Source organism: Cydia pomonella, chromosome 4 (assembly GCF_033807575.1).
Source record: "Cydia pomonella isolate Wapato2018A chromosome 4, ilCydPomo1, whole genome shotgun sequence".
NCBI classification, from domain to species: Eukaryota; Metazoa; Arthropoda; class Insecta; order Lepidoptera; family Tortricidae; genus Cydia; species Cydia pomonella.
Window position 1 is genome coordinate 5,067,867 of NC_084706.1, and position 27,284 is coordinate 5,095,150.

The 27,284-nt window shown below is 37.9% G+C and overlaps 1 protein-coding gene and 1 long non-coding RNA gene across 2 annotated transcripts; one reads left to right on the forward strand and one right to left on the reverse strand.

Annotated features, from left to right (window-relative positions):
- Positions 1–2,407: 2,407 nt before the first annotated feature.
- On the reverse strand, positions 2,408–4,717 carry LOC133517510 (alpha-tubulin N-acetyltransferase 1-like). Its single transcript, XM_061850843.1, is given in 1 exon segment — positions 2,408–4,717. A coding segment is annotated over 1 exon segment (768 nt). The 5' UTR covers positions 4,693–4,717; the 3' UTR covers positions 2,408–3,924.
- A 12,449-nt stretch (positions 4,718–17,166) lies between these two features.
- LOC133517511 (uncharacterized) lies at positions 17,167–19,771 on the forward strand. The gene is made up of 2 exons (XR_009799375.1): positions 17,167–17,686; positions 17,807–19,771. It is a non-coding gene; the product is annotated as an uncharacterized LOC133517511 (long non-coding RNA).
- The last annotated feature ends 7,513 nt before the right edge of the window (positions 19,772–27,284 follow it).

Genomic DNA, 27,284 nt, shown 5'->3' on the forward strand with positions numbered 1-27,284 from the left:
AAAGTAGACTGCTTTCGTTAACACCCTTCTTAGACGATCAGAAATTAATAGGTACGTGTCGGTGGTCGTCTTAATAATGCTTATTATATAGTTACGACATTAAGCATCCAATCTTATTGTGTAGCAGGTATCACCTTACCAAACTGCTGTTTGACATGCAACATATGGCATTATTGCACGCCCCACCTCAGCTGGTGCTAGCAAGCGTTCGGCCAAAATACTACCCACTCGGTGGAAGAAACCTGGCGCGCCACTTAGAGTATAAATGCGTTCGCTGCATCAGGTTCAAGGCTAGACCTTTTCAAGTGTCAATGGGCAACTTGCCTATCGATAGGACACAGTTGGAATATCCCTTTTTGCACACGGGAATGGATTTTGCCGGACAAGTGCTGTTAGCTGACCGTAAGGGTAGGGGTAGCAAAACAATTAAATCATATATATTGGTATTTGTTTGTCTTGCAGTCAAGGCTCTTCACTTGGAACTTGTCACAAGTCTAACGACAGAGTCGTTCCTTGCTGCTCTCCGCCGCTTCATGAGTCGTCGGGGAAAGCCTCAAACTCTTTATTGTGACAACGGAACTTCGTTTGTCGAGGCATCAAACGAACTCAGTAACTTTTTAAAACATAACCATGATAAGCTGCAGTCAGGTATGGCAGAAAACCTTATTAACTTTAAATTTAGCCCGGCTTACTCACCACACTTCGGCGGACTTTCGGAAGCCGCAGTAAAGTCAACCAAATATCATCTCAAACGCATTTTACCTCTTACACATTTAACGTATGAAGAATTAAATTGTTGCCTGATTCAGATTGAAGCGATTCTGAATTCTAGACCCTTACCCCTTTATCTTCTGATCCATCTGATCTTACCTACCTATCGCCCTCTCACTTCCTTATTGGACGTTCTCTTCTGTCAGTCCCACAAGAACCTCTGAATGAAGAAAACATCTCACGGCTCGAAAGGTTCCAGAGAGTTGAAAAACTCAAGCAGCATTTCTGGAGCCGCTTTTCTAATGAGTATGTTACTCTCCTCCAGCAGAAGACGAAGTGGCACACCTCGACGGACCAGCTGCAAGTCGAAACTATGGTCTTGGTCAAGGACCGCGCACTTCCACCTCTCCTGTGGCTGCTGGGACGCGTCACGAAGCTGTACCCGGGCACGGACAACGTCACCAGAGTCGCTGACATACGCACGAAGAAAGGAGTCATCCGTAGGGCGTATAACAACTTGTGCCCCCTCCCTATTACTTAACTTGTTATCATCTTCACTCTATTTAATTACTGTTCGATTTCTTAACTTCCATCTATTGTTCTTTGTTTTTTGTTGAGTATCTCAACGCCCGGGAGTATGTTGCGAATGCAACTTATTATTGTATAAAAATCAATGCAGTAGCTAAACGCAGCCGTCGGGCTCGGCTAGTATTCGGAGGCTTTTCATTCAAAAGCACCAATAGGAACGCTCCACATATTTTCTAACGCGGCCAATTAGAAGCATCTAAATTATAACCACCTTTTGTACTGATCAAATATAGCAAATCACTATTTCATCATCCTCCATATTATCAACACCCACTTTCTAAGTTTCTACAGTTAACCGTTTTGGCAAGAACCCTTCTAAACCAGTACCTTTTGGAAGATTATACTTCACTTTATTATCAATGGAAGTTTTATTTGAGTCGTCGACATCCTGACCTGCACGGCGGCTACAGAATCAGTTTTCTTTTATTTTTTGGCTAAAAATCTGTAAATATATAATTTGGGTTAAAATAATGATGGTATTCATAGGTAAAGGTATAGGTAAGGGATGTTAATGCATTTTTAAATAGTAATAATGTAGGTTGTTGAAGTCTGCAATTCCTACCCCAAAACATTTAGTTTAATGTCGCTAATCTAATGATTGTTTATACGTTTTGCGTATTAGAAAAGTTTCTAGAAATTGAATACCGAATTATTATATTATACTTATTAAACACGGTTTATCAAAAAATTCCATTAGTTTATAAGACACGGACATTTAATCTTCGGCCTCACGTTCTCGCTTCATATATTTTAGAATTAAGTAAAAAACATTCAATACCCTCTTATGTGAGTGGAAATCGAATTCAGTCAAGTCTTTAAAATATCTCGTTTGTTTTTTAGGGTTCCGTACCCAAAGGGTAAAACAGAACCCTATTACTAAGACTCCGCTGTCCGTCCGTCCGTCTGTCACCAGGCTGTATCTCATGAATCGTGATTGATAGCTAGACAGTTGAAATTTTCACAGATGATGTATTTCTGTTGCCGCTATAACAACAAATAATAAAAGTACGGAACCCTCGTTGGGCGAGTCCGACTCGCACTTGTCCGGTTTTTTTTCTAATTGTAAGATGATTTTGTTACCATAATCTCAAATTCGCTGTGACTTAAATTCAAAAAGGATTTTCGTGAATATTTAAAAAATATTGCACCGCAGAATGCAGTGCTGGACGCTAATAACTTCATTCCAAGGCGCAATTACACTGCGGTTTCGTGACATTGAGTCAGTATTCAAAAACTACAAACATTCGTCTTTAGTTAACATTATTCACTCGGTTGCCGGGTTTTTCACCGTCTGCCTTTTTAATCAAATACCAAAGGTCCTATTACTCTCTTATTTGTGTCGCAGTTTTCCTTCAGGCATCTTTCTGTTTTTATTTTCCCGATTTATATTCAAGAAAACATAAAAGCTGTTTTATTTTGGGGTTAAAAACAAGATTTAATTTATGTAGGTACTTAATTGATATTCTTCAAAGTTAATTAATAGTCTACATAAAAAATAAGAAAAAAATACCAGTGGGAAGTTGAAGAAAAATGTACAATTTAAACAAGTTCATTTTATGGTCTTAGATCTAAGACTATTCGATTTCGGCTAGTTTTACAGACTTTTCTTCAGCATATAATCTTGTGCAAACCTTCTTCTTCTTGTGCAAAGTTGAGTTCAGTCCGGCACCATCACCAGTGTACACCGATTTATAATGTGTAGTCCAACATGAATTAAAAAAAATGTGGAGATCTCGGGTAAAAAGAAGTGACGACACGACAGATGCATGCACGCATGTTTGCTAACGGTTGCGCCCGGGCGGAGTGTCGCCGGCGAGCAAAAAATATTAGTTAGTAATACCAAAACACCACCACGTTGCGCACCAAAACAGGTATCGTCGACGTTGGGGTCAAAACCGCCAGGCTAAAGTGGGACTGGGTAGGATATGTACGACGTATGCACCCACAGAGGTGGGCTCTAAACTAGCCACGGAGTGGGTGCCACAACGTAAACGCCGGCATGGTCGGCCTAAGAGGAGATGGCGGGACGACCTGGACGCATTTCTCAGCAACTGGACCGATGCTGCAGTTCATCGGGAAGATTGGAAGTTTAGGGGGAAGGCCTTTGCCCAGCAGTGGGACACTTTATAGGGTCTACGATATATATATATATATATATATACATATATATATATATTCATTCATTAATATTAAGAGGCCCTGGCCCTCTGTAGCTGCAGCAATTTCCATTCCAGTCTATTCTGGGCCTTCATTTTTACTTCTTGATATGAGTGGCTACAGCACCATTTTTTAATCTGTGTCATGTATGATATTCTGGGTCTTCCCCTTCCTCTTTTTTTCTCAATTCTGTTCTCCAGTATGATTTTATTTAACCCTTCGTGTCGGAGTATGTGACCTATACATTTAGCTCTAAGTTTTTCAATGACGTGCATTACTTGTCTCTTCTCTTTTGACTTCTCTAGAACTTCAAGGTTGGTACGCTTTTCTGTCCAACTGATTTTAAGCATTCTTCGCAAACACCACATTTCGAATGCTTCTTGACGATGGCGGTGTTGATGTTCCAACTTTCACAATCGTAGAGGGCGGTGCTCCAATTATAGGTTTTGATTAAGTTTTTCCTTATGTTTATGTGGATTTTGCTGTTGTAAATATGTCTATTTGAAGTAAAAGCTTTTTTTGCCATTGCTGAAGGAACCTGCGGTCCATACGCCCGTGGATGATGTCCAAAATGGACGATGGTGGTTTGCGAGCGGCGAACCGTCCCACGGCCGCGGTTGGCATCACCGGCGAGGGGCGACCGGATTGATTGGCATCACATGCAGTAAGGAAGAAAGCAGGCGAGACGGCAAAGTTGTTGCTCTGACGGATGAGGTGGTCAATCCCGTAGTTCTTGGCGAGGAAGGTTTCCATTCTGGACAATGGGCCGTCCACCGCCAGGTCTTAAGCCCGGCTGTTGGTATCCTGCAGCATGTAATCGAACAGCTTCTTGCCATTTCCGCACCGCTGGCGCGCGCCGCTCACGAAGAAGTCCAGCACGCACAGGGGCTCCACCTCGCGAACCTTTTCGCGCTCGTCGAATAGGTACAGGTGTTTGTAGGCCACCTTTAGGAAGCCTATGACCTCGCCGTGGCCGTTGTTAGCAGTGGCGTCTTTCAGCAGGTACAGCACATGAGTTGGCTCATTCCGGAGCTTCTCGGCAGTGGTGATGGCTTTAGAGAGGCCCTGGGCTGACGCCGACTGCTCCTCGAGCGAGTCAATCAACCTGCCCAGACTTTCTTGCACAATTCTCACAGTACGAACATCACCTGGCTGGTGCCCTGGAGGCATCAAAGTATAGTTGACTTTGGTGATTTCGTCGCGGAGGATATCATTTACTGGTGTCATCCACTCCATTTTTTTAAGTTAAATAGTGATTTTAATACTTTAGCCCTCTTGCACATGAGAGGAGGCCTGTGCCCAGCAGTGGGACGTATATAGGCTGAATTATTATTATATAATATTTAAATAAATTACAAACGTCTCAGACAACCGCAGTATGGAAAAAACTCGAAGTAGTATAGGTTTATTTTTCTTGAATGCAGGCAAATACATAGGAGCGATTTATTAATTTTTCCATGTAAATTAGTCTAAACACACTATTGTTGTGATTTTTCGATTAATTCTCGTTTTTTAGGGTCAAATAGCAAAAAACGGAACCCTTATGGATTCTTCATGTCTGTCTGTCTGTCCGTCCGTATGTCACAGCCACTTTTTTCCAAAACTATAAGAACATACTGTTGAAACTTGGTAAATAGATGAACCGCATTAAGATATTTACACAAAAATAGAAAAAAAAACAATAAATTTTGGGGGTTCCCCATACTTAGAACTGAAAGTACTCATACATCTATGGATGGGTCTTCAAAAATGATATTGAGGTTTTTAATATCATTTTATTCTAAACTGAATAGTTTGCGCGTGAGATATTTCCCCTGTAACTTCTAAAATAAGAGAATGATAAAACTAAAAAATTAAGTATATGATGTACATAACCATGCAAACTTCCACCGAAAATTGGTTTGAACGAGATCTAGTAAGTAGTTTTTTTTAATACGTCATAAAGGGTACGGAACCCTTCATGGGCGAGTCCGACTCGCACTTGGCCGCTTTTTTTTACTTTAAATGGTAAAACCCGTTTTGCTGCATGCAGTATAAGTCAGCGTAAAAGCAAATTCACTAAGCTTGAAGTATTCGGAAAGCAAGCAAGCAAGCGCCGCATTTTTATATCTTATTGTTTAACTAAGTGTTCCATATGTGTACTATATACTCCACTCGTCCTTTATTTTATCTTGTCGGAGTTATTCGGAAAATGCGAAATTTTCTTTTCACCTCAGCAGATCGAACAAGCCTACTATCGTCACACCAGGGAGTGAGACAAAGTAGCTTTTTAATTTAATGAAGGCCTCATGGCTCATGGCTGTATTCATATACAGGAATAAAAACTTTACTTGTTCTCACTACTGAGGTGAAAAGTTGTATATGTCACACGAGAGCAAAGTTATTTTACATCTCGTGTTTTTGAGTTAAAAATCAACACTCGCAAGAAAAACTAACTTTCCTCTCTTTTTGCACATATGTATAACTATTTTCACTTTTAAGACTAAGGATTCGTTCACAAGGATGTACCGTCGTTAATTGTATTTTTGTCTCAGAAATTAATTAAGCTAATGTGGCAGTATTTGACTGGACCTATTGTTGATCAATAATATTATTAGAAATCCGTGGTTAAAATCAATCGGGGTAAGTATGTAGGTAATTATTTGTTTATTTATTGCAGGCCCACTCCGTATAATAGCCGAATGTATCCAACTTGCTTATCCAGTAATCCCCACTTGCTCAGATCGTAATTACTACTATTGTATCGGAGAAAAGTTACAGGTTTCGCGGGAATAGGTTTCTTTTCCTCGTTTATCTTTCTTAAACACTGAATTGACCTGGGATTCAGTAGATAATTACACTGCCGATTTGGCACACTCGTAATTTATTTTCTTTGTACGTATAAGTGTCCGATTTTATTATCTTTTTAGGGTGTCATAGTCATCTAGAAACCCTTATCTCGCCATGTTCGTCAGACCTAGGCATCGCTTCGTGATCGTTAGTGTTAAAAAGCTGAAATTTGGCATGGATACATTAAAATTGACAGATGAGTAATGATGTCGTGAATCGGGTTTATCTTGTAGCTGATGAATTTCAGGCATAGGTCGTATGTCTTGTCTACGCACGTACCAATACGTATCATACATATCGTATTTAGTTTTTTTTTGCACCTCCTAATTAGCTAAATTAAAAGTTTCATTTCTCCACTACCTAAAGGTTGTCTGGAAGAGATCGCTCTGTAGCAATAAGGCCGCCTGTTGTTTACCTCTATCTTCGTGTATTATATGTTTCCAGGCACATTTCTTCTGAGGTTTTGCAATAAAGAATATTTGTATAAAAATAGATTTGTATTGTATACCTCATACTCGAAGATGCGCTCTAGTTCGACTCAGAGGGCCTACTGCAAACCACGTTCGACGTGTTGCCTCCCTGTCACACTTACGTACGAATTCACAAGTGACACAGAGAGGCAATACGTCGAATGTGGTTCGCGGTAGGCCCTCATATTTCTATGGCGGAATCAAATCGCTCGAATCTTTGCAGATGGTATCTTTTTCTTACCTTCGAGATTACCTTAACCTCCCGGTATCGGCATTACCTTGAGCACTTTTAAAATTCTAATTTCTGTACTTGAATCTACTCGAGTTTATGCTTGCTCCATTTTTACTCAGCTATTAAACACCCCTATAATGGAACAGGCACCAGTAATGGGATGGTATAGACAAATACTTGTTTTACAGGATTTACCATCACTTTTTAATCGCTGGCAACATTTTGTCATAAACAAGAGCCAAAGAGCTCATTAAGTTTAATTTTTCATTGATATTTGTTAGTTTGAAAATGAATGGCGCCATACATCCCATGACTGGAGTAAAAAACTATCGTTTTAAATGGTTAATAATGTTAAAACCAATTGAAGTAACTTTCACTAAATACACTGGACATTCAACTTTTAAAGCATAAAGCGGTAGAAATTTTACAGATGTCGGTGAAATATCAAGAATATTCCAAATTTTCTCTTTAATGTCCCAAGATTGGTGCCGTTAACATAAACCTTTAAAATTAATAGAGAACAAATAAGCTCTTAAATCTGTTTACGACATTTATTTATTTTTGATTTACAGCAAACAATAGATGATGATGATGAATTCAATATTTAATTTTCTCGTACAATAAAGTGTGTACTTACTTACTTTCAACAGTTGCTAGGTAACAACATTATAAATATAGAAAGGTCTTCACAATTTTCACAAACGAGGTATATACAACCTTCTTAACGTTGTATTCATGCCTTAAAATTTTGTAAATTTGTAAATACAACCAAATTGTCGCTCACGGGCGCAAACTAACAAATTAACATAGAATTCATTAGTGCATGTATGTATCTCATTAAGTGAAATGTATATTTCTTTTGAGATCAATAAAATTCTTTAACCACAAAATTATATCCATTTGTAGTGACGTCTAGTGATGTAGTTTACCATAGAAATAGGATAGTATAGAACGACTGTCAAACTTCGAAAGTGTGACCAAAAATGAAATGCAAGTGTGTGCGTAAATTGTCTATGTGCGAACAAAAATAGTGATGTCATGTTACAACATATTAATAATCTATCGATGTTTAACTGCTTTATCGACTAAAATGTAAGTACTATGTTGGAAAGTGAAGTTAAAAGTGCACCTTCAAAAAAGGTATTATAACAATCGTTATTATTTTAAGTTGGTTATAAAGGTAATATCTTAATGATATCTTGTGAACAACTAATTCCATACCTACTAATGTACCGACAAGTTATCGATACAGTCATATGAATATTTTGTCAAGCCCTAGCGTAAAGTAACAGTTTAGGTTTTTACACAAAATATTCTAAATTATTGATTACTATGATGAAATATTAACACACAATTGAAGAAAAACTTATAATGAAGTGTATAAATTGGTTTTTTACACTTTTTATGCTTTTAATTTGATAAAATATCGTTACGAAAATTTCGCTAGGAATATCATAATTACCTGTGAAGTGAGTATTTTCCTGGGTTTTTTGGCCTTGAAACATTACAAACCGGCACACAACATAACACCATCGTCACTAAAGTACTTAATATATATTTTTCTTTTTGATTCTCTTATATTTTTCACGTTAAAAAATACGGCAATATAATCTTGGCCGCCTCGGCCGCCTTCGAAATCAAAATTGGTTACGTTTTCTCATATGTAGTCTGCCTCTTTCGCACTTATGGCTTGTTCATATACGTCATGGCTTCCCTTTCGCACACTTCATCTGTCTGTCAAGCGAAGCGACTGACATGTCTCTGTAGTTTACATAATCGGAAGTCAACTTTACGCAAAAGTAGGTTGCCTGGAATAACATAACAGAAATCGCTGCCATCTTTACTAACTTTAACACTCACTTGCTTTTGGTAACTGTGGTTACCAGCTGTCACCCTTATTTTATTATAATAATAGACGTCACTGAAAAATATGAAGCAAGTGAGTGGCTATATTATAGTGGGTATCATGACCGCTACCAGGTGATTGTTTGTTATTAATTGTTGCTGTACTTTCCGCTTTTCTTTTTGTCTTTTTGTATTTGTTGTACGAACACTTAGTTTTAAACCTTAAATGTTACTAACCATTATGGACCATTGTTGTCTTTTGAAATAAATAAATTAAATTAAATATTAAATTAAATTAAATTACTAGTGTCACCCCCCTGGCCAATATTGTGTCAATATCTCGCGCGTTTGAAACGCCTACATTTTTGACCAAATGTCGGTACATTTTAATGACATTAATTTCTAGGTTTTATTACTTATTAGTCAGGGTGTCACTCTACCAGGCGATCAAAAATAGCATCAATATGTCGAAACACTTTGTCAAAAATATGTCCAAGGAAATTAGAGGGACGCGCTGATATTGACCCATTTGCATATAGTACGTATGTACTGTCACATCACAAATGTATGTAAGTAAATATCTAATAGAAGTCAGTACTAAACCAACGTATAGAACCATTGTAATGTCAGTGCTAATTTAACCGTTACGTGTAAAGGTATCACCGAATGGGATTCTGTGGTATCGGCCGGATTACGCGCAAATCTCTATTTAGTGGCGCGATCTCAAACTAGGCCAATTACGGCTTATGCACACTAATCTCAATATCGATACCGCTATCTAAATTACAGAAGGCATCGAATAGATAGTAACCGGCCACAGGGGTCAATTACAATCAGCATCAATAGTAGCGGATGAAACAACGCGCCAAAAGTATCTGATATTCCGGATAACTACCAAATATAGATAAATCTCTAAAATTTACATTCAAAAGTATATCTTTTACCGTCTTAATTGTTCTACATATAGAACCACCACATTTTGTTAAGCTGTTACAGAACGGTAGATACTTATGAAACCTTGTTTGATCCGCTACTTTTGATGCTGACTGTATATCGTATAACAACTTTGTTGCCATATAAATAACGTGTTCAGCCCGCGTAGCCAACATGCCAATCGTTAACGCTCCGTAGCGTAGTCATCTATCTCTATCACTCTTCTGTATTAGTGCGACAGTGACATGCATGTCGTCGCTACGGAGCGTTAACGATTGGCATGTTGGCTACGTGGGCTGATATTTGGTTACTTTGGCTGTTACTATCTATTTGATGCTGACTGTATCGATATGTAAACGAATTGTCATTATTTAATTTGGGTGTAAAAGTACAGAATCGGACCAAGCTAACTCTGCATGCAATGACAGAGTGAGGCACTCTGTAGTCGTTAATTTTTTTTTAATGAAAATATGACGTTTATAATGACACTCCCACACTCAGTTCAAGTCGGTGCGATGATGTTAGCTTAGACCAGCGATTGATAATAAACATAGATGACGAACTAGCTCTGCAAAATGACCCCACACACATTGTGCCGAAGCGGGGGGCATCAACATAGTGCCTGTAAATTTGTGATAGTAAATACGAATCGTCGTTGTAGGTGGCGCTTTTTATGTGCACATTTTCACTAAGTCCTGGTATCTCGCTGCTATTTATAACTTTTCGTTAAGTTCGCGGACGGCTGTACCGATTTGGCCAATTTTGGTACTATAATATTTCTAAGTCCAGGGATAATGGTTTGAATGGTGAAAAAATATTGAAATAATGTGAGGAAAATAGTACAAACAATAATGCTATTTTCCTATATAAACTTCTTCCTACGACCTACGACGTGTTCAATACGAATTTCTGTATTTTTGCTCTGATCAAGATGAAAATCGATTTGGGCCGATCTGCCGATTATGATTCTGAGGTTAAATAGCCTAAACCCGACATCTTGAATATCTCCAATTTTGCTCTTATCATTATGAAAATCGATATCTGAGGATCCGAAAATACCTTTATAATGAATCTGAGGTAAAGAATGAAAAAAAAAATATCCGCCATCTGGGATGTCTGCATTTTGGCCCTGGTCGAGATGAAAATCGATATCTGAGGACCTGAGCGGCCCTTCATTGAGTCTGAGGTCAAATTTGGTAAAAATGCCCGACTTCTTGAATTTCTCTGTTTCAAATTTGGCTGTTTCTGCCTCACGTCCTCTCGACTCGACTCGAGATAAAAATCGATATCTAAGGATCCGAGCGACCCTTCATTATGATTCTGAGGCAGAGACAGCCAAATTTGTAACAGAGAAATTCAAGAAGTCGGGCATTTTTACCAAATTTGACCTCAGACTCAATGAAGGGCCGCTCAGGTCCTCAGATATCGATTTTCATCTTGGTCAGAGCAAAAATGGAGAAATTCAAGATGGAGGGCGCTTTTAGCAAATTGACCTCAGACTCATAATGAAGAGCCGCTCAGGTCCTCAGGCAAAATACAGGAACCCAAGATGGCGGACATTTTTTTTCATGTGTGACCTAAAATTTGTTATAAAGGTCCTCTCTGATCATCAGATATCAATTTTCATCTTGATCGGATGAAAAATTCTGAATTTCAAACCTGCGGCATTTTTTAATTTTGATCTCAAATTCATAATAAAAGGCCTGTCGGATCCTCAGATATCGGTTTTAATCTTAATCAGAGCAAAATTAAAATGTCAACTTTTTTTCCAAGCTTGACCAAATCAATCAATTTATCAAATTTACATTAATATCTATCTGACATATATATTTCTGTGTCACTAAACATCGCAGGTGCCCTATATAAACGATACAATGTATTAATTAGTTCGGAGGCTTAATTTTCTTAAAACACGTGCGACAAACGAACAAACAATAAGCCTGTATATTAAAACACTTTAAAATAAAATAATAAATTATCATACAAAAATATTGCATTTAAAACATGTTCTATATAGCATGAAACCATGTACTTAGGGTAGGTTTCCATTGTCATCTATTTTAAAGTGACAACGCTACAGCCAATCACTGCGCCTCATTTTATAATAGACCAATCGTAGTTTAGATGGTTTAAATTGACTAATCATGGTGAAACGAAGTTTTGTCGATGAAAACAAGACCTAAACTTTGACGAGTTGCAATTGGCCCGTTATGATTATGAGTAGGTATTGCGTGTTTTAATAGTGGGGCCACTTTTACGCTGATATTTTGTTTGAATTTAGTCTTCCATGTTTTTTTCGTTCGCTGGCTTAGACGGACTGTAACAGAATGCTATTCCGTGGTATCGGCCGGATTACGCGCAAATCTCTTTTTACTTAGTGGTGCGATTTCAAACTGGGCCAACTAGGGCTTGCCCTATGACAAACATGCTCAAGCCCCGCAAAAAAATACCTCAGAAGCGACGAGGGTTTTTACACAGAAAATACGCTCACGTCTCTTCTGTGGAAATACCTATAATGCGATATAATAATAATTATGTAAAAATAATTAAATAAAAAATTGTTTAATAATAATAATTAAAGGTTAAGTAATTCTCTTAAAGGATAAAGAATCATAAAATTCGAACTTACCTATACATATTGCCCCGTATAATTCGTATCGTATAAGTCGTATAATCTTAAGAGTACCTGGGCGACCGAGCTTTGCTCGGTTATACTTATAACTATTTATAACATAAACTTAAAAAAGTAAAATGTGAACTGACAATTATTATTATTTACAATCGGTTTCAGTGTAGATCAGGTGTTTGATTTCAGTGATACTAAAAACTGATACGATCACATGAAGGCTTTCCTTACTTTTTTTATTTATTTATTCGAATATTAAAATATAATTTAAAAAATTGGGCCATCAAAGTCACACAATACGCTCGGGTCGAAGAATTAGGTATTTACATACCATAGATATTTCTGATAGATTTTCAAGATGTCGCTTTTCTACATTGTCTCAGGTCTGGGTGTTTGTAGTACCGTCGTTGTTTCTGATTTCCATGACAAAAGTGCTTTAGCTACTTACTTGTGATGTTATCCACATTAATTTGTTTGTTTTTTCAATATTCGTAATCTCAACCTTACAGCACTTGTCACAGAGTAACGCCATCTATTGTCAATTTTTCTTATTATATAGCTCGTGAGCTATGGTTCAATTTAGGTCAATACGCATTGTGCGAGATATAGTAGTTCGTTTTTATGGTATTATCCGAGAGATGGCATCATAAAAACTACCCTAGAAACTGTATTTAAAATTTGTATCGGTAAATTTTTCGTTTTGCACAAAATAAGTCTCAATAAAATAAAAACTCGAAAGCATAAATCTTATTTACGTAATCAGTATAGGTAAACGTTAGACATATTTATGAGAAATATATACTACTCAAAAGAAAATAAGGGCCAACTGACGACTGCTACTTTATTTAAGTTTAATCAGCGTAACTTAAAAAGTAAGATTCAATTTAGGCATGTCACGAACTCTGGAATCTAAACTTTATTTTTTTGTTGAAATATACTGGCTGGTTAAAAAAAATAGAACGATTTCATTTTTTTATGATCTTTTGTTTTGTTTTACGGTGTTCAATAATTGCTCTTTTTCGTACGTTTTTGTCCAAAAAAATAAGGTTTTTTAAGGTTCTCTATATATATATATATTTATATTTTATCTCTGACACTTAGAGACTTATACATCTCTAAAGAATTTTAGTATTTTATGGTTTTATTTTTTTATCATAGTTTTTTTTGTGTAATTTGACATTTTGAGACAGTATATATCTCTAATAAAGTATTTATTATTTCATAGATTCGATATTTGTAATTGCTTTTTTTTTTAAATTTATTGTTTGTAAAAATGGACATGTAAAAGTGCCCCTGTGGCCTATTTGCTGAATAAATGTTTGATATTTGATATTTGAAGGAAATTCATTAAATATTCATTAAATTAATAATGGAGAGACATCGAAGACATATGGACATGAATACTGCAACCAGGGCTGCTACACTGGTTGCAGAAGGATTTTCACAGCGTTCGGTGGCTTTGGGGCCAGGATTTTCTCGTCAAGCAATCCAAAATGCTTGGAATCGCTTTCAGCGAACCGGTAGTGTTGCAAGGAGACCTGGGTCAGGTAGGATTCGTGCTACTACTGCTCAAGAGGACCGTTACATCCGATTAAGTGCCCGACGAGAACGCTCAGGTACGGCTCGTACACTACAAAATCGACTACGGTTGACGACAGGTACTCGTGTCAGTGACCAAACGATTCGTAACCGACTGCATGAAGATCACCAAACATCGTGAGAGTCAGAATGGCGGGTAGTACCTAAATAAAAATAAATGAAAAGCATACCATATTTTTGTACCCAATGGGTACTATTTAGTACCTCCGTTAAAAAAAAATGTACCTCACGGTACACAAAGTTATCATCAAAAAACAGTTTATTACGCTATGTTCCCGTGAGCCAAATTTTTGTACCTTTATTGTACCTTCATATTCAATTATAATATAAGCCATTTTATTTGCGGTTTCCAAGTTTTACTCATTTTATATTTTGCTTGCTATTACAATTTCGCAGGCGTAATCATTTTTCAAGTTATCGATCTCATTTTTAAGTAAAAACGCTAAGGTACAATTATTTTTATTACGCCAGGAATTAGTACCTTTAATGTTTAATCTGTTAAGTTTAAATAACTGAGAAAAACATGTTTTAAAAATGATTTGTCTTAGGAAGATTTCTTTGAACTGGCGCCTAGCCTTTTTTAAGACATGATTTTCTGCCAAACATCCAGACGACGAGTGGTTCTAATTCCGCTGTCCAGGGTTCAACGTACAAATCGTAGAAATTTCTGTCGCTGATATTTGAACTGGAACCTTAACCAGTGGGGCATGGTTCTTTTCACAGACGAGTGCAAAGTGAAGTTTTTTAATGACGATCGGCGTGTTAGAGTTTGGAGACGACGTGGCGAACGCTTTTCTGAAGCTTGCATCCATGAAGTTGACCGTTTCGGAGGGCCCAATGTTATGGTTTGGGCCGGCATAAGCCTACACGGGAAAACGGAGCTGGTCATTTTAAATGAAGGTACCGTAACTGCACAGCGGTACATCGAAAGCGTTATTAGACCCCAAGTGATCCCATTTTCACAGCGAGTGGACCCTGGCTTCATCCAAATGTAGGACAATGGCCGTGCTCATACAGCTCGAGCGACTAAAGCTGTACTTGATGAAGCTCACATTGATGTCTTACCATGGCCTGCCAACAGCCCTGATTTAAATCCGATAGAACACTTGTGGGACCAGTTAAAACGACGTGTTAGGGAGAGTCAGCAACAACCAGCAGCAACTCATAAACGTTTTTAAAAGGGCTTGGGATGCTATTCCAGAGGAGAATGTGAATCATTGATTTCGACCGGTTTGGCCTAGTGGGTAGTGACCCTGCCTACGAAGCTGATGGTCCCGGGTTCAAATCCTGGTAAGGGCATTTATTTGTGTGATGAGCGTGGATATTTGTTCCTGAGTCATGGGTGTTTTCTATGTATTTAAGTATTTATAAATATTTATATATTATATATATCGTTGTCTAAGTACCCTCAATACAAGCCTTATTGAGCTTACTGTGGGACTTAGTCAATTTGTGTAATAATGTCCTATAATATTTATTTATTGATCGAAAGCATGCACTCAAGGGTGCAAGAATGTAATGTTAAAAGAGGAGGACATACCCGTTACTAACAAAATGTTACTTAGTGATTTAAAGTCATTTTGTTTAATTTTCAGTGATTTCTAAGTTTTTAGTTTTTTTATTAGAGAAGTAAATTTTCATTAAAACTTTAATTTCTTTTTTTTATTCGTTAATGGTTACAAAAATACACTTAAATTGTAAAAAAAAAATGCCATTTTTTATTGTAAAAAAATGTATCACATAAAATAAGTATGTTTTAAGTTATAGCCAAAAAACTCAGTGGCCCTTATTTTCTTTTGAGGAGTATATATTGTTATCTCAAACATTAACTACATTTTTTTAAACTTGTCTGAAACAATAATAATTAAAAAATTATATATAAACTTGAACATATTAAAAAAAAAGTCAATTACCGGGCGAGATTCGAACCCGTAACACTCGTTTAGCAGTCTGCGTCTTAACCCGCTGGCCCAGACGGACAGTGGCCGGCAACACGAAATTAGCGACCATATTCTGCGTCGAAAGAAAAACGCATGAAAACTCGAAAACACGCGTTTTCCCAAACATAAGACTAATCTAGATAGATTGTATACCCCCAAAAGCCCCCATATACCAAATTTCAGCGATATCGTTAGAGCCGTTTCCGAGATCACAGAAATATATATATTTATATATATATATACAAGAATTGCTCGTTTAAAGGTATAAGATAAGTCAAGCCATGATGAATACCTATATGTATAGTTTAAATATTATGTAATGTTTGCCGAGGTAGTATAGTATTGCCTGTTGTATTTATAAATGTTGTTTTGTATTTTTGTTAAATGTGTTATTGACTTGTGAAAGACAAAACACATTTTTGTTATTTGAATAAAGAAAACAGTTATAAGAAATGAAAAAATAACAATAATATAATTACATTTTAATAGATGGAAATATTACAACGTGCCAGACCAACTTGGGCAGGACGGGGCAAGTTCCTAAGTAGGTAATATTGTTTTAGTTAGTAAAATAGTGCGCGGATGTCTGCCAACCAGTTTTGGCGGCTGCTCCGCGTATGATGTACGTTAATGTCACGTAGGAGATTATTTCTTGGCACTGAAACATGGCGCGCTTATACAATTGTTTCCTTAGCTATTTGCATCCGAGTCGTGTAAGTGTTGTAGTCAAACCCCGAAACTTTGGCACTTTTAGGTTTGCTTAGGCAAAGTCCGTTTAGTTACGACGTTAGTGGACGAACATTTCTCCATACCTAAACGTAGTCCACATTTTCCTCCCTGTTAGGAGCCTTTACGAATTTGTATGAAATTTGTTTTTCGCTCCTACAACACTTATAATAATAATAAAAAATGATAAAAACAAACGAAGGGGCATAGCTATGCTATAAATAATAAACATCTAATTTTTCATTTTTATATTCCTTAATGTCAATATCCAGAGAGGAAAAAGACCGACCAGTTGTCGCCTTTCCTCTTAAGGCCGAAACATGAAATGTTCAAATGGTTGCATTTGGGTCCTAGTTTTTTTTCAAAGATCTAGGTAGTGACCTGTTTGTAAGAGTCCCTCAGGATGAAGAAAATTCCCGCCTGCTTTATTTAATATCTGCTGGCTATTTACAGCCAAGTATTTTGCGGTGCAGGGTTTTATTGTCCAAGTTAGTCACTTCTGGGATTTAAAAAAAGGTAAACAAACAATTTGTACATTTTCGGGTAGTTTTAATATTTATTGGTTAACCAACCAAATACAAAACCGCCTGGATCTGTCACTGAACGACCTGACTTTAAACCTACATTATTTGATCATGTAATGTTTTCATCTACCCTCAGCTGCCTTAAGGAGCCATTTGAGGGTAGATTTTGTTTACCTTTTTTAAATACCTAAAGATACAGACTATGGTAAAAGGTCAATTTATACGTATTGTATTGGGGCAAGACCCTTAGGTATTGCTAGAAGTGCCTCAATTCGGGGTTTGCCTTCAACATATGCATTAGGCACTCGACTCGTGCCAGTGCAGGTTTTATCGACCAATACCCCAACACTCGACACTTAAACACTACTGAAGTTTTATTGACTGTAAAATTGGAAAATAACTGAAACAATGTGAGCCACCACGTGCGGTTGCAAAAGAGCACTAGCCTGAATAAAATAAGTACAATGGAGGAAAAACAATTTTATTTACCTACTCCGTAAAGTCAGGTAGGTCTCCACGAACACGTCTAAGTGCTAAACTAAGAAAAAGAAAACAATTGTATAAAGTTAAGTTCACGTCTTCCAGCGATTGAATTCGCTAACTTCAAAGTGTGTTATTTCTTTCAGGGGTAACTTTGTTGTTGAGAGGAAGTGACACTTACGTCGACTTTATAAAGGACTCGTGCCGCGCGTGACGTTTGCCAGCTCCACCCACTAAAGGAAATCTGTTATTTGCTAAGATCTGAAGTTTACTTACAAACTGGATATCGTTGTTCGAAAACTGATTTCAGAACAAAAGTAGGTAACTTGAGCATTGACAGTGGGCGCATTTTCCTGGGATATCAGACAGAAAGCCAGTTCGTTACGGTGAACAACGATCGTAAGGGTGAATCCAAAGTTTCCTTCATTTAGGAAGTTTCTTTAGGCCGAGCGGCGACCGCGGTCATAAACCAAAAACACAAAGGTTTTATGTGTTACGTTAATGGAAGTGATCAGACCTGCGGCAGCCATGTTTGACTGATATACCTACCTTTGGGAGTCTAGGGAAGCGCACGGTTCAATAATTAATTATATTTAGTCTGACCAGCAAACTATAAATTTGCTGTCTTTTTTTCTAACGCTTGATAAGCTAAACATTCAATATTGAACATTTTCCTTATTTATCTTTAAAATTAAATTAGTAACGTATATAAACACTCGGTTATAAATATATTATTCAAATTGCATAAGTAGAGCCGGAGTAGCTAATAGAGCAGCCCTCGTATTTCCGATGTGACAGATGCCACACTTGTGACCTATCTCAAAGCAGTTTAATAGGCGCGGAGATATTTCTATATTTATATACAAACGCCATCGAAAACCAGAAAGACTGGCATCAACCCGACGGATGTAACGTAAAAGTTTTGTATATAAAACTTCTACTCGCTCTAATTTCTTTATACTTAATAAAAAATTTAGCATTGAAAACTTATAGGGTTAATGTGTCCCTCAATTCGGACTAGTGGGACCAGGCCTCTTTACCAATACGCAATGGCGGATTGGGTGTAGGGCGCTCACGAGACGTGAGCCTTCCTGCCTTCCTTGCGTCGGCGGCTGGGGTTGTGGATCTTGTCACTAAAATTTTACCGTTAGATGGTGCCAAGGTCACAATACCCTATGCCGCCGATGCTTTGTCGGCTTGGAAGGCTTTTAACTCTGATGCGCCTGTACCCGAAAAACCTTGCCGCCAGCGTTTATGGGACGACGTCGTGGTATGGGTGCTATTCGATATTCTTATAAATGCCGCTTCTGGTGCTGACAGTGCCAGGCTAATCAGGCTCCAAGCCTGAATCTGGAGCCTGGCTACACGCTCTTCCCTCCCCAAACTTAGGCACCTTACTAGACAATGACTCGATGCGGGTGGCCGCTGCTCTCCGCCTGGGTTCTGATGTATGCCAACCCCACCAATGCATCTGCGGTTCCAAAGTGGAGAGCAACGGCCACCATGCCTTGAGCTGCTGCCGCTCGCTGCGCGGGAAGGTTCCCACGGATTGATCCTGGTGCCGTGGGAAAAGGGTAAGTGCTTACTATGGGACGCCACATGCGTCAGTACTTTTGCCGCCTCGCATCTTAGCCGCAGTATGCGGTCGGCAGGAGCGGCTGCTGAGCACGCGGCGTCCCTTAAAAAAGATAAATACTCGGCGCTGAGCGGTTATTTATTCGTTCCTCTCGCTGTGGAGACTTCGGGGTGCTGGCGCGCTGAGGGTAAGTCCTTCCTCCGGGATCTGGGTCGTCGCCTGCTAGAAAGGGGCCTTGATCCCCGCTTCGGGTTTTTCCTGATGCAAAGGCTATCCATTGCAATCCAACGCGGCAATGCAGCGAGCGTGATGGGCACCTTTGCATCGGGGGCGGCCCGGTAGCCAATAGGTATGTAGTTATTTTATACATATTTAGTTTATATTTATATTTAAGTTCTGATACATTTAGGTTTAGTTTTTAATTAGATATATTTTAGTATGTATTTTCATTAATTAATAGGCATGTCAAGATTGTTTACCTTTACTTATAGATTAACAAAATTAAGTTGTTCTTAAATAAATAACTTTTAATCAAGCTATTATAATGTTAATCCCAAAGTGTCGATACAACAATTTTCAAACCTCACCTTAGTAGGAAATACCTGTTCACCCCTACTACGGGGTGAGCTGGGATTTCCTACTGTTTCGTATTTATATTTAAAGTTATGAAACGTCGCACGTTTATGTCTACTGAGATTCTTGCCAATTTTCATTAACTATTTAGGTTTTATAATTAAAAAAGTATTTATCTTAGATGACTCGTAGAAAAAGTATTGTATATAATAGTGATATAATCAAGCTTTTCAATCTCGTACCTTACTTAAATACGGTACTAGACTGAAAAGCTCTCTATTATATCACGATTGTATAAAATACTATTTAAGTATTTATACAGTAACATTCGGATCGCGACTGTAGCAATATACGATGTCACTGTCAATTTCATTCATAAAACTATGGAAGGTTGAGGTAAGGAATGGAATCTCCATAGGCAGAACTGATGCAAGTGTCCAGCTGTCAGCTATAAATAATAGTTCCAAATCTCTCCAGAGTAGCGCTAGAGTAGCTAAGAACCTAAGCGTTATTGACGGATTAAAGTGCGCTGTCTATGATTTGATTTATTTTTCAAGTTTTTTAGGTATTGTAGCGCCACCTATTTAAGGTTTTTTGATGACACTTTTTGCTATATGGAGATTCCATTCCTTACCTCCACCTTCGATACATAAAACTAGTAACGGATTGAACTTTCCAATTAGCAGCATTAATGTGGCAACAACATCAACGTAGATTTTTAAGGAAATTGTCAGTGTTATCGCCCGCGTTGGAAATTGTCAGTATTACCGTGTTGGATACGTACATTGGACAGGCGAGCCGTTTTATTGGCGTCATTAATGACTTGCTAATTCAATTCCATGGACGCAGGCTGTGACGGCCGCAGCCGCCCGGTGATCTAGGTGTCGGAGCTGACGGCCTACCGCGAAAATTTATTGTATCAAATAGACGAACGATCGAGACAAGTACTAGACTCTTTGAATGCGTTATGTGATAGATTACGTAATCGTATTCGTCGGTTCTGACAGACGCCAAATATACATTGACAATGATTGACAATACCGGAAGATTATTTTACTCTGTGGACCTATTTTAAGTGTATCATTCAGTGATTATCTTAATTAGCTAAAGAGAATAATTGGGGTGCAAAAGTAAAAAAAAACCTTGCGTATTTATATATTGGTAAATAACCTAAACTTCTTACCAGCCACCTCAGTTGAGAGTAGACTTATATTTTATATTAAAAAAGAAACGTTTTTTATGGAACTCACTTTCAGTTATGAAGCATGTAGCACAAAATAATATTATAGGCGCTTTCGTACTAATTTAGTATGGGAGCGCGAGCACATATTTCAGTTGCGTTCACGTTTAGTTCACGTATTAAAATAGGTATATTTTAATAAAAGTAAGTGCCAAAAATTAATTCTAGGAGTATAGTAGATTGTTAACTAAAGGACGAAAGGCACTCATTTCAGTTGAGGTAGTTTGGTGCACAAATCGAGCGAGTGAGTTTTTTACTTGTGACAGTCACGCGGGCCGAGAAGGCTGTAGCTCGGATATATTGTTATGTAAATCAATCTGTAAAGCAGTGTCTTACCGGAGCGAATAACTCGCGAACGCGAAGCGCGGGTGAATTCAATCCTTTGATACCTATGGAAGTGTCCTACGTGGGCGATCTCCGAATGCCGTTGGGCCGCCGCGTCGCGTCGCATTCGCGAGTCATCGCCCACGTAAGCCGCGCTGTAACGTGGCTGCGTGTTCACTAAAGCTGTGCGAGGATACGTAGCGCGGGATGTGTTTGTCATGCAGCAATAGAAACACTTCATTTTCCTATTCACGCTCAGCGCAGTTCTAGTAAAAACAACTTAGCGGAGCGAAAGTTATGTACATACAAATCAAGTGAAGAATGTGAGCGAGGGATGTGTTGCGAGGAATGTGTTGCGAAGAATGTGTTGCGAGGAATGTGTTGCGAAGAATGTGTTGCGAGGAATGTGTTGCGAGGAATGTGTTGCGAGGAATGTGTTGCGAGGAATGTGTTGCGAGGAATGTGTTAAGTGGGATGTGTTGCGAAGTATGGACGCGAGTGAAAAAAATAAAGGTGACATTCGGATTACGACCGCAGTTGCTCTTCTGCATTACGGCCGCAAATATCATAAACGAAGTTGCTGACGGATTTGCGGCAGTAATGCAGTCGGCAGTATTGTATAGTATTCTATTGTATTGTGGCTTGGGCTACCGCAACTCGACGACTGACGCCTATTTCGCGTGCAGTCAGCAGTAATGTCGCGCTGCAATACTGCTGCAGTCGACTGCATTTCTGCAGGAAATGCCAAAATGTCAATTTATTAAGAAATTTATATGAAATTTGACGTTTCCTGTAGTAATGCCGCGTTGCAATACTGCTGCAGTTGACTGCAGCACGACATTACTACCAACTGTACTTCAATTTAATTAATGATAAAAGTACTATACTTTTAATATCCAAAAACAAAGAAATAAACATACATAATAAAACTTACTAACAACTTAAGCTAAAGATAAAAAATTTGGCCCAAATCGCCGTCAATGGGCAAAAGTACCGTAGTTTAAAAGTACTTAAATTAAAGGTAAGAAATTTGGCACAGATAAGTTGTTGATATAAATATTTTAAAATGTTTCAGTTAGAAGCTTGGCTATACAAATGACGAATGCTTTAAGTAATATATTTTCATAAATTATATAAAAACGCAACAGTAAATGTATGTAAACCGACGATAAAATGTATGTATGTAACATATTTAGATTCTTCTTAGAAATCACAGCGGCCCGCTTAAATCCTTTCGCCCAACAAGGCAAAGAAGTTGTGATCCCAATTAAAAGTAGATAAGGTGTGAGTACTGCCAGAACCCATAGAATCTATTGGAAATCCAGTTTCAATTTGGAATTTTTTGCCCCGGAATACGGTACACAATTGAATGAGTTTGCCAATGGCTGTTAATACGGCCGGCGGGCAGATAGAATAGAAGTATGTTCGGGAAATATTCGGCGCGGCCCCGAGGGGGTGCGAGGGTAAACTCCTGCGAATTATAGGCACTTAGTTTAAACGATAGCCCGCTAGGAATCGTGTTTCGTTACACTCTCTACACTCGACAAATTGCACTATTTTAATTACTAATCGGTTCCTTGTCTCTTAACATAAACTATTGTACCTAAGAGGTGGACGAGTTCGTTTGAGAAAGGAGGGTGGTCAGATTGGCCTATTGACCAATAAGGACAAGCGATATGTCATTGGATAGCTTATTCAAAGTTATAAAACTTTTACTGAGGCAGGTAATCCCAAATATTTTTGTGAAAAAAGTTATCGCTGCATAAAAATGTTAATGATTTGAAACGTTTCTATGTACCTTTTTGAAACTAAGTTCCTATATCGCTTTAGACTATGAAGGTTTTTTTACTGTCGATGATTTTGGTTTTGATTTTGTCTGGGCAGACATACCTCTTGGTTTGCACCTGATCTCCCAGCCGGGACCTGCTTCGAGGGTTCAACAGGTGTCCCACTTTCGGCTGTCATCGGTTTGTCTTTAGAGGGCCCAGCTGTCGAAGGCTCCTTCATCTCCGGTTCGGCCACCTGGGCTGGGGTTCCGGTAGGTACCCCAGCTTTCAGTGGCCGTTCCAGCTTCTATGGCTCGTTCACGGCCATGCCACTCCCTATCTGTTACGCCCTCCTTAGTGCTTCAGCATGTGCCGTCTCATCTAAGGAGGTCTTTGTTTATTATTTGGTTTTTATTTATTTAGATTTTAATTAGTTATTATTAGGCAACACTGGCAACAGCCATTCAGTTCCCAAGAGTAGCTAGGGATATAAAAGGTCCATTCCACGCAAAGCCTCGCTTGCGTAGACAAGGCTATATACAACGGGTTTCGCCCGGTACCCGAGGCCTATCGTTCGCAACTGAGCTCCCTCTCAGCTACGCATCCATCGGCACGATGAGTCCACACCTTGGATTAGGGTTTTTGGGGTCGAGGTTGTCTCCTCCAGGAAAGGGGGGATATGGATAAGAGCATCAAGACGGGAAGGGGGATTGGGAAGGTTGATCTAGGTAAGTTTTATTAGGAAGATTGGGAGTATAAATGGGGAAGGGATAAATCGGTCGTTTTCATGGCCCTCTTCCTCCGAACCTACCCACACAGGACAACTTTCCGCTAAATCGACTTTGGTTCCTTGACGTCGTCTCCCATCATCCGGTCCGAGAACAAGTCTCCTACCGGATTCCAGAAGAGTAACGTCTGCTTCCCTAGTAGATTCGTCAGAAATGTGTCCACGTGAGGCGGCGGCTGAAAGAGTGCCGTGCTAAGACCAATTGAAACCATCAGTAAAAAAAAATGTTATTGAGGGGATGTTTTTATTTTGCCATAACTTGTTTCAAACAGCGATTTAAGATTTCCCGCCATACAAAAAGTTTTAGAATATGAAATTACATATGGCTTGTCATTATTTAATTTTAATTTAATTTTGTTTATTTATTAGACATTTATAAGCTTAACAGGTACACCAAATCGCTTACAAACTAGCTAAAGATTACAGTAGGATTACATTATTAGTTTTTAGGCCAGAGTCCATATGAATCTGGGCATCCTCCTTTGTTGGAACAAATAGGTTATTTATGTATTAGAGACTACGTTAGACATGATGGTCTACAACCCTAAGTTTATTTAAAAAATAAACATGTCTGTCGTAGCCCGTCATCCGCGTGTGTTTAATTTATTGTTATTAATTTGTATGTAATAAATTTAATGTTATTAATTTGTGAAAGTTTGTTAGCAAAAATGTCAACAAGTGTGATAGGCAAAATTACGATGATTGGGCGTTTGCCGTTGACAATGTTCTTAATATTTAAAGGTGCGAAGTGCATGGTGGAGATAAGTAAAGCGATCCCAGCACTTAAGGTGGTAAAAATTTGAACTAACTGCGGATAGCGTCTTTAACATTTCGTACAAGTTATGTGGCTCGAAATGAAACTTTAATTTACGATTACTCCTGAAATATTAATTTAAATTATATGCTGAAAGAGGCTATTGTAATCTGTATGAAATGCTTAATACAACTAACGTATTTTATATGTAAATAACTTTTTCTAGAAGTTTAAGGGTTGTATAGCAAGTTATCTTTAAAAGATAGACATTCAACATCGCAGACTTTTTGTAGACCCATGAAAGAGAGACAACCCCACCATACATTGTGTTGTTATAGCTCAAACGGATTAGGCAGCGTTTTCTATTAAAGCTCCTAGCCAGTGTGATTTTTTCCGACAACATCGTTATATTTCAATCAATTTACACAAAACCTTAGCAAGTTATTACCTAAACCTTCCTCAAGAATCACTCTATTGATTGATGAAATTGGAATGAAAATCCGTTCAGTAGTTTTTAGTTTTGGAGTAGTTTTATAAGATGTAGTGAATTGACGTTTTCCCATAGATTTGCGGCTGCTACAGTTCTCCTTCACCGAAAAGCGACTGGTGAACATTAAATGATATATCGTACATAAGTTCCGAAAAACTCATTGATACGTGCAAGGTTTGAACCCGCGTCCTCCGGATTGCAAGTCGCACGCTCCTACCGCTAGGCCACCAACGCTTCATTAATGTTTGCATTAGCGGTCAAATTAAATCTTAGTGGTCTGAGAAAATATATATGCAAAAACCTGTAGGTTTAGAGTGTGACGATGACAGCAAGGTTTAAAATTTAACCATAGGGATTTACGGTTTTAAACAGTCATGCTATGAAAGGGTTGACAATTCGACTACAAAGAAAGGTTCCAAAAAGTTATTGTTGGAACCGTGCATCTTTACCAAAATTTCGGTAAAATGTTCATTATCATATTTAAATTATTTACAGCGGTTGAATTGACACAACGCAGTGTAGTCTTTAACGCTACATAAAAATGTTCATATTTTAGCGCATAAATCAAAATTCTTGCTCAGGTGTTGAACAAGTTCAATCAAAGAATATCCTCGCAAAGAACCGAGTCAAGCGTTAATTTTCTTAATGTATCTTGTTAAGGTGGAGCCGGGATCCCGTTCAGCTTTTGAATAAATTAAGAATATATTAACTGCAGAGACACCGATTCTGTTTTAACAATTTGATATCGTTCTTATTTTATTTTGAGACGGCCTGGAGCACTAATCAGCGTTAGCAGCTCACGCAGATTGACGTTGGCATAATTTTATTTTATTTAACAAGACATGAAGTGGCTGTGGTCACAAACGGTGTAACATATTTAGAACAACACAAACCTTAAATTTAAACTTAATAACTAAAACTTGGTCCAACAGGTCTCCATAGCAGTTCAGCGGGGGAATGCTGCAGGCATTATGGGGACCTTTGGGCCAGGTGCGATGCAGGGGGGGTTATTTTAGGCTAACCGTATTGTTAATTTTATTTTGAAGTTTTTTTTACTTTAAGGTTTATTTAGTTTCCTTATAGTTCTTATTATTAATTTAAATGACATATGTATTTTGCCTAGAATTAAAATTTAAACAATTAAGTCTGTAAAATATGTGTCATATCTAAATAAATGTGCTTTGGAACCATAACTAAAAAACTGAGTTGTACATTTAAGATAAAAATATCAATGAATGTAAAATAAGAGCTTGACTAATCTTATGATTAGTGTGGAAGTGGTATTACAACGCTGTTTTTCAGGCAGACAGACAGGTTGATATATTGACCGTTAGTGGAAAACTAAATGGCTTTTAGTTACATTTACTTATATGTATGAATGTGTACTTTACTTAATACCAAGAGGTAGCGTTGTATTGCTAGCATGCTATTTAATACGTAGTTTAAAGCTACTAAGCATATTTAAGATTGGTGTTTCCGTAATGCAGTCAGGAGTAGTCTTATAGATTACTTCGCTCGCACTTATTGGTGCGCGTGACATACTTTATGACTAAACTCAAGGTAGCATCAAAATGAAATTAGAACCATATCTAATTTTAGAAACAGAAACGGCCTCATGATTGCTCTCTTAGCTTCCTTTAACGAATTTATCTGCATGCATGTACAGATTTTACGTTTAACACAATAAGTTAAGTCAGTAAATATGCATAATTAGCAGAGTTATGATTATGACAAATATCTTCAAACCTTAGCTAAATTTTGCGATGTGAATATAGTAGGTAACACTGAGTAACTTTTTTAAATATTGACTTTTCCAATTTTTTTTCGCGAATTCGTAATTGGTCCCATAATAAAAGCTGCTCAATATGATCGATATACTGACCTCGCAAAATTTGACTAAGGATCGAAAAAACAACACTAGAATGTTACAAAAAACTTAAGGGCACGTGAGTCATTAAAAGAACATTTTAAAGAGATTTTAATATTTTAACTGTACTTTCTCACTATATCTATGAGAGTATTACTTATGTTATCAAAAACCTAGAGTTATTAAATAAAACTTCTGATGTTTATAACTATAACATCAGAAATAAAAATAAGCCTGCTATCGTGTC